Source organism: Schistocerca cancellata, chromosome 4 (genome assembly GCF_023864275.1).
Source record: "Schistocerca cancellata isolate TAMUIC-IGC-003103 chromosome 4, iqSchCanc2.1, whole genome shotgun sequence".
Taxonomy (NCBI): Eukaryota; Metazoa; Arthropoda; class Insecta; order Orthoptera; family Acrididae; genus Schistocerca; species Schistocerca cancellata.
The window spans coordinates 177,322,577-177,337,511 of NC_064629.1; the positions used below are offsets into that span (position 1 = coordinate 177,322,577).

A 14,935-nucleotide genomic window follows, 5' to 3' on the forward strand; every position below is an offset into this window, starting at 1 on the left:
ATGGTAAGCGAGCAACTGGGTCGTCGCATTACGCCAGTCACTGCTCTTGATGAACTGTGGTATCGTGTTGAAGCTGCATGGGCAGCTGTACCTGTGCACGCCATCCAAGCTCTGTTTGACTCAGTGTCCAGGCGTATGAAGGCCGTTATTACGGACAGAGGTGGTTGTTCTGGGTACTGATTTCACAGGATCTATGCACCCAAATTGCGTGAAAATGTAATGACATGTCAGTTCTAGTATAATATATTTGTCCAATGAATACCCGTTTATCATCTGCATTTCTTCCTGGTGTAGCAATTTTAATGGCCAATAGTGTACATCCTTATTTTTCATGTCTACGTATTTTCAACCATTTGTCGCTATAGGCCTCCGAATTGTAGCGTATAAGATAGCGGTTTGTAACCTAACAACGTCGGTGCGCGAACAACAGCGTGCTGTAATCGAGTTTCGAATTCGAAGAGTTCGTCCACACGTGGAGCATCCTCACCTCGCCCACTAGCTTGCGACAACTGCAACAATCCGACACCTTGGGTCCAGTATCATCAGTCATTCACGTTACAGTCCCGACTTGGCCCATCCGATTTTTATTTGTTTCCAAAACGTAAAGAACACCTTCGAGGACATCATTTACGTATCGATGGGGCGGTGCAAGCAGAGGTGAGATTGTGGCTCCTTCAACAAAATCAAACATTCTACACTGACAGTATCAACAAACTGGTCTCTCGTTGGGACGAATGTGTTGGTCACCATGATGACTATTTTGGAAAATAAATAAGTAGATATGAAAATGAAGATGTTGAATCTTAATAACGTTTGTCTTCTTTCAAAATCTTTACGAGTTTTCACACAAAACATTCGGAGGCATTACTTTCCAGCACACCCTTATACATTTGTAGTTACCAGTGGCGGATGGTAACCATAGACTCGTAATTATCTCGGAAACAAGCTGCTATTATCCTTTACTTTTACCCATGTCAGCCCTCGCTATTAATTATGATATGCACTTTATATGAGACATTTATAAAATGTACCGCAGTGATTTTAGTACTGTAATCTGATTGTAACAACATTTGCTGCATTTGTGTACTGCTTACTAAGTTACTATAATTATGTACTTGTGTATTATGTATCATTATAATATATATCCTTCAGATAATTATGTATGTAGATGACAATGAACTCATCTGAAAACCAATAAAAATAGGCTCAGCTTTTCTCTCAGAACAGCGAAATGAAGCGTTGCGTATTAAGTTCATTTCTAAATTATGTTCCTTCACAACATATGTGGACTACTGTCGTTAACTATAACATTCATTATTATGGATGTCATTCAGTCTGGGGAAATAGCCTACCTTAGATGCACCACATTCTCTTTATACATAAAAATCCTTGTTAACATTTCTCATTCTACCAGTGATATTATGAAGAGAAAACAGTTCATCTTTTGAGAGCTGGTTCTGATGGTATTGCGCTGTGAAGTTTGACTTACCTTGCAAGTTTGGCCTCCGATGACAGTTTTACAAGCACGTAAACTTCACTTCTGAACTGTCAATTAAATACTCGCAACAAGATTTTAAGTTTTCTCTGTGCGCAGCTGCAACAAAAATGACACAGGTATTAAATACAATTTAGCTTTAAAACAGAAACTGTGACGTTCCTTAGTCTCTCTTTTTTTCAGTGAGGACGGCTTTGCTCACATGTTTCTTCCCGTGACGCACTGGCGTAATGAAATGACACAATTTAAAGCGATTATTTTCTTGCAATAGTACTCTAATATAAGATAGAGGTCTGGAAATGTTCAAAACTCCAGCCAAAATACAAATTGTGTGGAAGAGCTCGTGTGGTAGCCTTCCGTTAAGTGGTGGCGCGTCGACTGGATACGTCTCCTGTGTTTAGTCCATTTTATCGCTGTTGAAATAAAGAGGATCATAAACGGTAGACAAACACAGGTTTTTATAGCTGCTGGATTGCGACTACCGCCACACGCAAACTGGGCGTCCGGACTTACGCAAGTGTCCCCATTCCGTTCGCAACCGCCATTAGCCAGCGTCGAGAGCGAAGGAAGTCCGTGATCAAAGAATAAAATTCCGTACATAACTGGGAACCGAGTGCTTGATCGTCTGTTCAGTTTATATCGCTTGTGCTGATGAGTAACCTGAATCAGGCGCAATTTTCCCCATTTTAATGCTGAAAACCAGACTCCCAATTAAACCTTTTCGGGATACGTAAAAATTCCAGTTACATCAAAACGGATAATATTTCACACATCATAAAGTTGAAATCAACTGATAACTATTACTACTTAAAGGAAGTCTCTCTAACAAAGAAACCACCTTCAAAAATGTCATACATCTAAATAAGCAGGGAATTAGCATATTTCAAGAAAATATAAGAGGTATTCGAGATAAAGGTAGTGAACTGTTTATACTCGTAGATGTTGACGTAAACAATATGAAAATTCAGAGGCTTCCTATACCGCAATAAGCACTAACTGGCTGTTTTTCGAGGACTCCTTTGCGGAGTGAGAGATTTACCATGTTCTTGAAAAACAGTTTTCCATTTCAATCTAGTGCCGTATCAAAGCACTGCATTGAAAAGGCACTAAATTTTGTACATGAGCAGTACAATTTAGTGAAACTAAACTTTCAATTATAGTTATCTGTAGGTCCCCTAAGGCTGGCTTCAGGACATTCCTGTTCAAGCTAGAGAGACTTCTTACTACAATTTATAGAAAATACTAAAATTAGTTGTTTGTGGTGACTTATAAAATTAATATTAAAGTAACTGTGCACGTTACAGTATCTCCTCAATCCATATCATCTGAGGCCGACTGTATTCTGTCAAACCAGAATGCAGAGGAACAGTAGCACAACTATTGGCAGACAACATTTTTGTTCATTCTTCATTATTAGAGGGCGTTCATCAAGTAAACGGATAAGTGGCCTTTCAGACCATGATGCACAAATTTTAACACTAAAATGAATTTTTGTACACGCACACATGTTAAACGTAATTACAAACTATTTATAAATGTTCATACAGTAGCAATAGAGACTTTTTTAAACCTCATTAAAGAACAAGTGTGACTGGGCGTTGATAGTGCTGATAACACTGACGATTTCCATTAGGACATTTTAAACTGTGAACTAAGACTAACAGATGGTCTGGGAGGCTGACTAGTGGGATAAGGATATCGTGTAGAACCAAGTGTGATTTGTTTCAAAACATTAGAAATAGTCACAGTTTAGCAGGAGTAGCCCATTACAAACAGAAATGTAATACGCTTAAAAATGTCATTAGGAAGGCAAAAAGTATGTGGTATGCAAATGAAAAAACTACTTCTCAGGAAAAAATTAAAACCGTGTGTTTAGTCGAGTAGAAAGTGCCTAGCCAACAGCGCAAGGTCGCGGATATAAAGCCAGTTCGTAGTAAAAATGTTTTAGTTACTGATAAATTAGGTATATGCACACTATTTATCAATAATTTTCGCAATATAGCAAGTGAACTAAATAAAAACTTAGATTCTATACAGAATCATTTAACTCTCTTTGAAAATGATTTTCGAAGACGGCCATCTGAAATATTTGTCAGTGGCACTGGCAGGGGGGAGATTGAGTTAATAATTAAATAGCTGAAGACTACGGACTCTGATGGATTTGTAGGAGTATGTAACAGAGCACTAAAGCACTGTGCTGCGTATGTGAGCCCAGTCATTAGCCGCATTTGTAATTTTTCCATTGGGAACGGTCAGTTTCCTCGAACGATTAAAGTACTCAATAGTGAAATCGATTTATAAAAAAGGAGAAGGGGATAATGTAGACAATTTTGGACCTATTTATATGCCACTTGTGTTTGCTAAAGTTATTTAAAAGGCTGTATATATAAGGTTAATTGATTATTTCAATTCACATAGTTTGCTGTCAAACGTACATTTTGCTTTTAGAAGTGGCTTAACAACTGAAAATGCTATATTCTCTTTTCTCTGCGAGTCACTGGACGTATTAAACAAGAAGTTGTGAACACTAGCCATCTTTTTTGACTAAACTAAGGTGATTGACTGTGTTGATCACAGAATATTGCTCCTTAAGTTGGACCATTATGGAACAAGAGAAATAGCTCAAAATTGGTTCTTCTCTTACTTTAAGAACAGACAGCAAAAGGTCATTCCCCACGGTAATAAGAACAGCTACGACATGTAGTGTGATTCGGGCTTGGTTAACTGGGAGTGTCGCAGGAGTCAGTGCTAGGAACACTGCTCCTTCTTGTACATTTAAATGATATGCCTTTCAATATGACAGGTGATTCTGAAATACTTCTGTTTGCTGATGGCACTAGCTTAGTAATGAAGCGTGTTGAATGCAACACAGGCATTGTATCAAATAGTACAATTCAAGACATGTTCATGACTTGTAGAAAATAAATTGATGCTAAGTCGCAGTAAGATTCGGTTTTTATAGTTTCTAACTCAAAATTCACCTAAAACCGACACCGACGTGTTTGTTACACAGAATGGTAATGTTGTTATTGAATCCGAGTAATGAAAGTTCCTAGGTGATCAGATAGATGGTAAGCTGACATGGAAAGCCCTATTTCAGGAGCTTGTTCAAAACATGAATGGTGTTGTAATTGCCATTGGAACAGTATCTGCTGTAAGTGATTGTTCAACATGAAAATTACTCTGCTTTGTTTATTTTTATTTGCTTATGACATACGGCGTTATATTCTAGGATAACTCTTTCCATTCACAGAGGGTATTGTTGCCTCAGAAACGGGTAGTTCGAGCAATATGGTGTTAAGTTCACGAACCTCTTGTCGACCCCTGTTCAGGAGTCTGGTAATTCTGATACTGACCTCTCAATATGTATTTTATTTAATGTCGTTTTTTGTTAACAATATGAGCTTACTCCCAAGAATTAGCCGGTTTCACTCAGTTCATACTAGGCAGATGCCCAGTCTGCATTCCGACAGCACCTCGTTGACTCTGGTACCAAAAGGCGCGCAATATTCTGCTGTATCCATTTTCAGTAAGCTACCACAAGAACTAAAATATGTTAACAGTAATCCAAGAACTTTAAAGTCTAAATTAAAGAATTTCCTCATGGCTCACTCTTATTTATTTGGGAAGTTCCTGAAAAAAATTTAAGCAGTTTCCAGTGTTATATTGTTGATTATTCTAATAAATACTCAGTAGCTTGTCGTCTACTAGGATCCGTGTAAACTTTTTTGTATCTATTATAAGTGTTTACGATGATAATTTCATGTACTGTCTCGTCCCATGTTCATGAAGATTTGTTCCTCAATTTGTTCCTGCGGCACCAGACGTGTGAAATAATACAAATAAGAGTACAGGGTGTTTCTAAATGGACTTTACATACAGATTTATTCATATGACGTACAGACCAGCTTTTGTGTCATTTTTTAATTAAAGTACTTCAAGTTTTTTACTTTATAATTACAAAAGTGGTGTCCAACTTGTAGTCGTTATGTGGCACACATTCCATCGGAAAAAGATTCCTTCTCACTCGCTACGGTATATCAGGCATTACTTGTTAATTGGTGTGTAGGTTCTTGTTCGAAGCTCTGTTAGACAAGCCGGTAGACATGGTGTCCTTGATGAATCTCCCACAAGAAAAAAATCAAGAGGCGTCAGCTCTGGTGAATGTGGACGCCATGTCTTTACGTGGAATGCGATTATTGAGGAAATCGACGCCTGTGTGCACAATCTTGCATGAAGTCACTACACATTTGGCCAGCCTCGTCAATGAACGGAATTAAAATTATCCATCGTATGTGAAAACACTATTCTGCTGATTGTTTTCTCTTGGAAAAACGAAGGTTCATAAACTTTGCTTTTGCTCAATGCAGAAAAGACGATAACTTCTGGTATATCGCGACAATGTTCCAATGTTTGTCATGGATTTTTACTGCCACAAATCCCATTGTTGTGTTTGTTAACTATACCACGTAAGTGAGAAATCGTCTCGTTAGCATTGATTTAGTACACTCCTGGAAATGGAAAAAAGAACACATTGACACCGGTGTGTCAGACCCACCATACTTGCTCCGGACACTGCGAGAGGGCTGTACAAACAATGATCACACGCACGGCACAGCGGACACACCAGGAACCGCGGTGTCGGCCGTCGAATGGCGCTAGCTGCGCAGCATTTGTGCACCGCCGCCGTCAGTGTCAGCCAGTTTGCCGTGGCATACGGAGCTCCATCGCAGTCTTTAACACTGGTAGCATGCCGCGACAGCGTGGACGTGAACCGTATGTGCAGTTGACGGACTTTGAGCGAGGGCGTATAGTGGGCATGCGGGAGGCCGGGTGGACGTACCGCCGAATTGCTCAACACGTGGGGCGTGAGGTCTCCACAGTACATCGATGTTGTCGCCAGTGGTCGGCGGAAGGTGCACGTGCCCGTCGACCTGGGACCGGACCGCAGCGACGCACGGATGCACGCCAAGACCGTAGGATCCTACGCAGTGCCGTAGGGGACCACACCGCCACTTCCCAGCAAATTAGGGACACTGTTGCTCCTGGGATATCGGCGAGGACCATTCGCAACCGTCTCCATGAAGCTGGGCTACGGTCCCGCACACCGTTAGGCCGTCTTCCGCTCACGCCCCAACATCGTGCAGCCCGCCTCCAGTGGTGTCGCGACAGGCGTGAATGGAGGGACGAATGGAGACGTGCCGTCTTCAGCGATGAGAGTCGCTTCTGCCTTGGTGCCAATGATGGTCGTATGCGTGTTTGGCGCCGTGCAGGTGAGCGCCACAATCAGGACTGCATACGACCGAGGCAAACAGGGCCAACACCCGGCATCATGGTGTGGGGAGCGATCTCCTACACTGGCCGTACACCACTGGTGATCGTCGAGGGGACACTGAATAGTGCACGGTACATCCAAACCGTCATCGAACCCATCGTTCTACCATTCCTAGACCGGCAAGGGAACTTGCTGTTCCAACAGGACAATGCACGTCCGCATGTATCCCGTGCCACCCAACGTGCTGTAGAAGGTGTAAGTCAACTACCCTGGCCAGCAAGATCTCCGGATCTGTCCCCCATTGAGCATGTTTGGGACTGGATGAAGCGTCGTCTCACGCGGTCTGCACGTCCAGCACGAACGCTGGTCCAACTGAGGCGCCAGGTGGAAATGGCATGGCAAGCCGTTCCACAGGACTACATCCAGCATCTCTACGATCGTCTCCATGGGAGAATAGCAGCCTGCATTGCTGCGAAAGGTGGATATACACTGTACTAGTGCCGACATTGTGCATGCTCTGTTGCCTGTGTCTATGTGCCTGTGGTTCTGTCAGTGTGATCATGTGATGTATCTGACCCCAGGAATGTGTCAATAAAGTTTCCCCTTCCTGGGACAATGAATTCACGGTGTTCTTATTTCAATTTCCAGGAGTGTAGTCTAGGCGGTACCGGACCTTTAGTTGATGTCTTCGTTGCAATTAGTAGATCCCTTGGATCGCCAGGAAAGAATCGTTTTGCACGCGATCGTATGGTATGCTGAACAGTCTGTCGCTCTAAACCACAGTCACAGCTGGGTGATTCTGTTAATTCGCATTTGTACATTGAGTCAGTACATGTTCCAGTATTTGTCCTTATACTGTTGAATGTAGACCAAATATTGCGGCGCTTTGCAGAACCTGATGGCCTGGACGAGCTGTATTACATCTTAAGTTCTGATTTGATCCATTATAAATGGTTCTTGAAAGCCTGCGACTGTGAAAACAATAGGTTTGCTTATAAATAAATTTTCTGCTATCAGTCATGATTTTCTTTATTTACTTTTCGCACGACGCGTTTCGGGAAATGATCCCATTTTCAAGTGCGTTTTTGTGTGTATTAAGCCATTAAGTCAATGGTCCATGGACCATTAGAAAACTTAAAAGTCAACGAAATGAAGCAGACTCTAACACATTGACAACATCAATAGTAATGGCTTAATACACACAAAAAAACTCACTTGAAAATGGGAATCATTTCGCGAAACGCGTCGTGCGAAAAGTAAATAAAGAAAATCGTGACTGGTAGCAGAAAATTTATTTATAAACAAGCCTACTACATCTTAAGTTGTTGTGGGGTAGCGTTTTTCTGTCATATTTCTGACCATAGGTCTGTTGTTGGTACTGTGTTGGGGACCAAAACTTTTGCACCGTATAGAGGTGGATGACGGGAGGGAAATCTGTTTTTATTGAGAGCAGTAATGTCCTCATGTACAGGGAGATAAGGACCACCAGCTACTTTTGAAAGCTCCCGCTTGAGAGCAGATTCTCCCCTCAAACCTGGGGGAGCTATATCGCTGAGAATAGGCAGCCAGAATGTTAGAGTTTTTCTGCTTGAGCTGCATGTCGATGTGTCTGATGTGTGAGCTGCTGATCCAGGCTGCAACACAATATTTTACTAACCGTAATATTTCCAATGACACCTTCATCTTTATCCAAAACGATTTAACTTTTTTCCACAGAATTCCTTATGGGCAATCCTGTCAATGTCTATTAATTTTTTCACTATCGTTAATTTATACGATTTGAGATGCAAATGTCTCCTTAACACATGCCCAAGTCGCCAGAAACATGCCGGGTGGATTTTGCAGGACTGTTAGCAAAGCCTTGCCTCACTTGCTCTGCTATATCGTTAGACGAACAAGTCATTAGATCCTGAGAAACCAGTACCAAGAACAACCACGTCTGGCCGTAACGAGGGCCTTGATACGCCTGGGCATTGAGTCAAACAGAGCTTGAATGGCGTGTACAGCTACAGCTGCCCATGCAGCTTCAAAACGATGCCACAGTTCATCAAGAGTAGTGAGTGGCGTATTGTGACGAGCCAGTTGCTCGGCCACCATTGACCAGACGTTTTCAATTGGTGAGAGATATGAAGAATGGGCTGGCCAGGGCAGCAGTCGAACATTTTCTGTATCCAGAAAGGCCATACAGGACCTGCAACATGGGTTCGTGCATTATCCTGCTGAAATGTAGAGTTTCGCAGGGATCGAATGAAGGGTAGAGCCACGGGTCGTAACACATCTGAAATGTAACGTCCACTATTGAAAGTGCCGACAATGCGAACAAGAGGTGACCGAGACGTGTAACCAATGGCACCCCATACCATCACGCCGACGACGAATACACGCTTCCAATGTCACCGCGATGTTGCCAAACACCATCATGATGCTGTAAACAGAACCTGGATTCATCCGAAAATATGACATATTGCCATTCGTGCATCCAGGTTCGTCGTTGAGTACACCGTTGCAGGCGCTCCGGTCTGTGATGCAGCGTCAAGGGTAACCGCAGCCACGGTCTCCGAGTTGGTAGTTGATGCTGCTGAACGTCGTCGAACTGTTCGTGCAGATGGTTTTTCTCTTGCAAACGTTCCCATCTGTTAACTCAGGGATCGAGACGTAGCTGCACGATCCGTTACAGCCATGCGGATAAGATGGCTGCCATCTCGACTGCTAGTGATACGAGGCCGTTGGGATCCAGCACGGCGTTCCGTATTACCCTCCTGAACCCACCGATTCAGTCTTCTGTTAACAGTCATTGGATCTCCACCAACGCGAGTAGCAATGTCGCGATACGATAAACCGCAATCGCGATAGGCTACAATCCGACCTTTATCAAAGTCGGAAACGTGATGGTACGCATTTCTCCTCCTTACACGAGACATCACAATAACGTTTCACAAGGCAACGCCGGTCAACTGCTGTTAGTGTATGAGAAATGGGTTTGCAACTTTCCTCATGTCAGCACGTTGTAGGTGTCGCCACCGGCGTCAACCTTGTGTGAATGCTCTGAAAAGCTAATCATTTGCATATCACAGCATCTTCCTCCTGTCTGTTTAATTTCGCGTCTGTAGCACATCATCTTCGTGGTGTAGCAATTTTAATGGCCAGTAGTGTATGAATTAACGAGTTCCCAGTTTCGTCAAAACAGATAAATCACCTATAAATGATAGGGCTATTAGGAGGGCCTATGCCTTAATCGATACGAAAATTACGTTTCACAGCTGTCGCAGGCTTTGATTCTTCAAACCAAAACACACTGCAAGTATGGTCGGTATCATTGGAGGTGGCCATCTGTGGTAGCGCTTGGGAGTGTGATTTGTTACTAGGGTACAACGTGAGTCGAAAATTGATCTATGTTTCAACATAATTACGCCAGGACTATGTTTGACAGTCACTGTGTAATGTAAGGGCTGTAACACAAGTCCGTGGCCGGACTATCGGCCACACTACAGGCAGAGCGCGTCCTTTCTATTCGATGCGGCAGCAGGAGGGAGAGAGCCCGAGATAGGTCTGTGGCACAAGCCTGTGGGTGGGCTTTGGCCTGGCGGTACTTTAGGTAGTCTCTCGTCGCCCCAGCCGCCTTTAACCTCCAGACAGATCCCCAGAACTCATTTGATAGCAGGCTGAGTTGTCCTGGGGCCGTCCTGTGCCGACTGGAACGAGGAGAAAGCCGTGGCTCTATCCGCGATTGAACCCAGGTCATCCATAGGTGGAGTCTAGTGTTCTGCTCACTTGACTACCGAGGCCACTATCTCCATATTATACGAGTGTTTAAATTAAGAGACAGTCTTTCAGTATAATTGAGACTGGTCTCAGCTGTACGACTGGATTTGTCACAAACGCCAGCCACACAGGATGTAGCAACTGATAGGAAATAGTGTAGCAAAACCCAAGTTAGATCTCTGGCGTTCTCTCCAGGCTTTCGTGCTTTTAATTTTTTTAGATGATTTAGGAGGCAATCTGAGCAATTGCACTACTTACTGATGACTATAGACTGAGATTTTCACTCTGTAGCGGAGTGTGCGCTGATATGAAACTTCCTGGAAGATTAAAACTGTGTGCCGGACCGAGACTCGAACTTGGGGCCTTTGCCTTTCGCGGGCAAGTGCTCTACCAACTGAGCTATCCAAGCACGACTCACGGCCCGTCCTCATAGCTTTAATGCCTCCAGTACCTCGTCGTGAGTCGTGTTTGGGTAGCTCAGTTGGTAGAGTACTTGCCTGTTCGAAAGGCAAAGGTCCGGAGTTCGAGTCTTGGTCCGGCACGCGGTTTTAATCTGCCAGGAATTTAGTGATGACACTGTTTACGGTCTAGTGTTGTCAATATAAGATCAAAGCGAATTACAACATTATTTAGACGAGATCTTAGAGTGGTGACGAATGTGCCAATCGAGCCAGTGCAATAAAATAGTGTAAGGTGCTCCGTATAAGTATTGAGGGATGTTTACACAGTGATGGCGACTGAAATGTTTTGGAATTGTTTTGTCTTTTTTTATATCCATCTTCGCATACATCCACGTGGCGACATATTTAGGTGTGTGGGGCGTCCTACACTGTCTGTACTTCAAATTTAAGAAAAGAGTTTAATCTTCGTTACTGTTCGTCTTAAATATGAAATTCTTCTATAGTAGTGAACACTGGTATAAAAAGACACATGACTTTCAATGTAAGTGATACAACACTAATTCAGCTTTAATCGTAGAAAACTGTTTACTTTTTGTAATTCGTTGTTAGTTCCGGTTACAATAAAATAGCCCTTCTTCTTACATGTTTCTTTCTGTAGAACACTAGCACTCTACGGAGTTTCCGCAACAACGAAAATCAGTGAATATACAAGGTGGTCCATTGATCGTGACCGGGCCACATATCTTACGAAATAAGCGTCAAACGAAAAAACTACAAAGAACGAAACTTGTCTAGCTTGAAGGGGGAAACCTGATGGCGCTATGTTTGGCCCGCTAGATGGCGCTGCCATAGGTCAAACGGATATCAACTGCGTTTTTTTAAATAGGAATCCCAATTTTTATTACATAGTCGTGTAATACGTAAGGAAATATGAACGTTTTAGTTGGACCACTTTTTTCGCTTTGTGATTGTGTAACTATCTGGCGAACGGTCCGGTCACTTGGATGATGTCGTCCAGGATACCGAGCAGCATACATAGCACACGCCCGTTGGGCAATTTGATCACAATACCCATACATCAACACGATATCGACCTTTTCCGCAATTGGTAAACGGGACATTTTAACACGAAGCAAATACCGTGCGCACTGGCGGAATGTTACGTGATACCACGTACTTATACGTTTGTGACTATTACAGAGCCCTCTATCACAACTAAAACATTCATATTTCTTTACGTACTACACGAATATGTAATAAAAAATGGGGGTTCCTATTTAAAAAAACGCAGTTGATATCCGTTTGACCTATGGCAGCGCCATCTAGCGGGCCAACCATAGCGCCATGTGGTTTCCCCCTTCAAGCAGCCGAGTTTCGTCCTTGTAGTTTTTTCGTTTGACGCTTATTTCCTAAGATATTTGGCCCGGTCACGATCAATGGACCACCCTGTATAAAAAGACCTGGTGGATGACGTCGGAATCACCCTGATGTTGATGTCTATAAAAAACCAGCAACGCCAGAAGGTCGTAGCTAATTGCCAACGATAGGTTAGGATTGATGCTGGAACTAGCAGTTTCTTACGAACAACACGAGACGTGTTGTATATCACGGAAAGGTTTCAAAATGTTCAAAAAAAAATGTTCAAGTGTGTGTGAAACCTTATGGGACTTAACTGCTGTGGCCGGCCCGTGTGGCCGAGCGGTTCTAGGCGCTTCAGTCTGGAACCGCGCGACCGCTACGGTCGCAGGTTCGAATCCTGCCTCGGGCTTGGATGTGTGTGATGTCCTTAGGTTAGTTAGGTTTAAGTAGTTCTAAGTTCTAGGGGACTGATGACCTCAGATGTTAAGTCCCATAGTGCTCAGAGCCATTTGAACTTAACTGCTGTTATCAGTCCCTAAGCTTACACACTACTTAACCTAAATTATCCTAAGGACAAACACACACACCCATGCCCGAGGGAGCACTCCAACCTCCTCCGAGACCAGCCGCACAGTCCATGACTGCAGCGCCTGAGACCGCTCGGCTAATCCCGCGCGGCGGAGAGGTTTACGATATAAATTCCTAGAGAGTACGTTCCAGGAGGGGCGAGTAATGCATTACTTCCTTTAAAATACGTGTCGCGAAATTACTGCAACGAGAATTTATGCACCATTTAATGGTAGAACTAGAAAGTGTGTTTGTGTGGGGGGAGGGTGATACCAGAAGTACCCTCCGTCACACACCTTAAGGTAGCGTGCAGTGTGTGGCTGTAGTGTGGCTGTAGATGTATAGTGCACGCGCAACATCTATGTAATTTTAAACATGAGGAGCCGTCTGATGAAGAATCTGCTGATTATAAACTGGTAACGAGCTACTTAGCTTTATTAAGAGCGGCTGCTGGCTGTTTATCAATAATGTCACAACATGTTGCAGCCAAGAAGAGCACCGCTGAGCGGGCGCCGGCTGCAAGCGGCGGGAAGCGCGTGGTGTGCTACTACACCAACTGGTCCGTGTACCGGCCCGGCACCGCCAAGTTCACGCCGCAGAATATCAACCCCTACCTCTGCACACACCTCATCTACGCCTTCGGAGGCCTCTCCAGGGAGAACGGCCTGAGGCCCTTCGACAAGTACCAGGACATCGAGCAAGGTACGTCACATTTCTGCTCTTCACCTCTGCCAAAAACTCCACGCACCCATCTATAGTGGTGGGTTTCTTACTGCTCACATATATAACTTGCCTTCGCGCTCACATTTAAAGAGTCAGAGATGTACGAGGCGTGTTTTTTTTTAAGTAAGTACCGTTTTGCCTCACCGCGGCCGCAGCGCTACGGTCGGCGTTCTGCGCATGCGCACTCGGTACCTACATCTGTTGTCTACGCACTGACGCCATTACAGTCTGATTCTTCCTTGTTTACGTTGTGTACTGGGTGTTTAAGATGCCTCCGATAATCGTGAGTCCCGCCGGCTGTGAAGTACGGACTGTTATAAGGTTTCTTAGTGCTAAAGGCCTAAAAGTGATCGATATTCATCGTGAGATCCGTCCAGTTTACGGAGAAAACATTATGAGTGATATGATGGTAAGAAAGTAGGTGAGAGCATTTAAGGATGACCGCACAAATGTGCATGATGTACAATGGAGTGTTCGTCCTTCAGTTGTTAATGAAAGTTTGGTGCAGGAAGTGGACAATAAGGTGAGACAAAACAGACGCTTTACGATTTCCTCCTTGCGGGATGACTTTCCTAATATTTCTCGTAGTGTTTTGTATGGCATTGTGACCGAGCACTTGAATTACCGAAAATTGTGTGCACATTGTGTACCAAAGATGTTGACAGATGTGCACAAAACCAGACGTTTAGACAGTGCATTGACTTTCCTTGAGCGGTACCACAACGACGGTGATGATTTCTTAAGCCAAATTGTTATGAGTGATGAAACATGGGTGGCCTATGTCACACCAGAATCAAAGCAACAGTCCATGGAATGGCGGCACTCAGATTTACCCAGAAAAGTGAAGTTTAAGCAAACAACTTCTGTCCAGAAAATCATGTGCACCGTTTTTTGAGACAAAAAAGGAGTATTGCTTGATGAATTTCTGCCTTGTAATGAGACAATCAGTGCAGCAGCTTACTGTAAGTTGTGTAAGACATTGCACAATCTGCGCCGTTCAATTCAGAACAAGAGACGTGGCAAGTTGAGCAAGGGCATCGTTTTGCTGCAAGACAATGCCCGTACGCATGTGACGAATCGGGCCAAAGATCTCATAACATCTTTTCGATGGGAAACTCTAGATCATCCTCCGTACAGCCCTGATCTTGGGCCGAGTGACTACCATCTGTTCCTGCACTTGAAGAAACACCTGGGCGGTCGGCGTTTCAAGACGATGACGAAGTCAAAATAGTGGTGATGCAGTGGTTAACAAGTCAGGTGGCAGACTTCTCTGAGGAGGGTATTCACAAACTGGTACAACGTTATGACAAGTGTCTCAGTACTGACGGAAATTATGTAGAAAAGTAGATTAAG

At 43.6% G+C, this 14,935-nt stretch overlaps 1 protein-coding gene across 1 annotated transcript in view; it reads left to right on the plus strand.

Moving 5' to 3' along the window:
- Positions 1–14,935, plus strand: part of LOC126185214 (serine-rich adhesin for platelets-like) — a 504,218-nt gene that overhangs the window by 217,294 nt on the left and 271,989 nt on the right. The window contains exon 3 of the mRNA XM_049928096.1: positions 13,346–13,561. Within this exon, the coding sequence (XP_049784053.1) occupies positions 13,346–13,561 (216 nt within the window). The remainder of the gene's footprint in view (positions 1–13,345; positions 13,562–14,935) is intronic.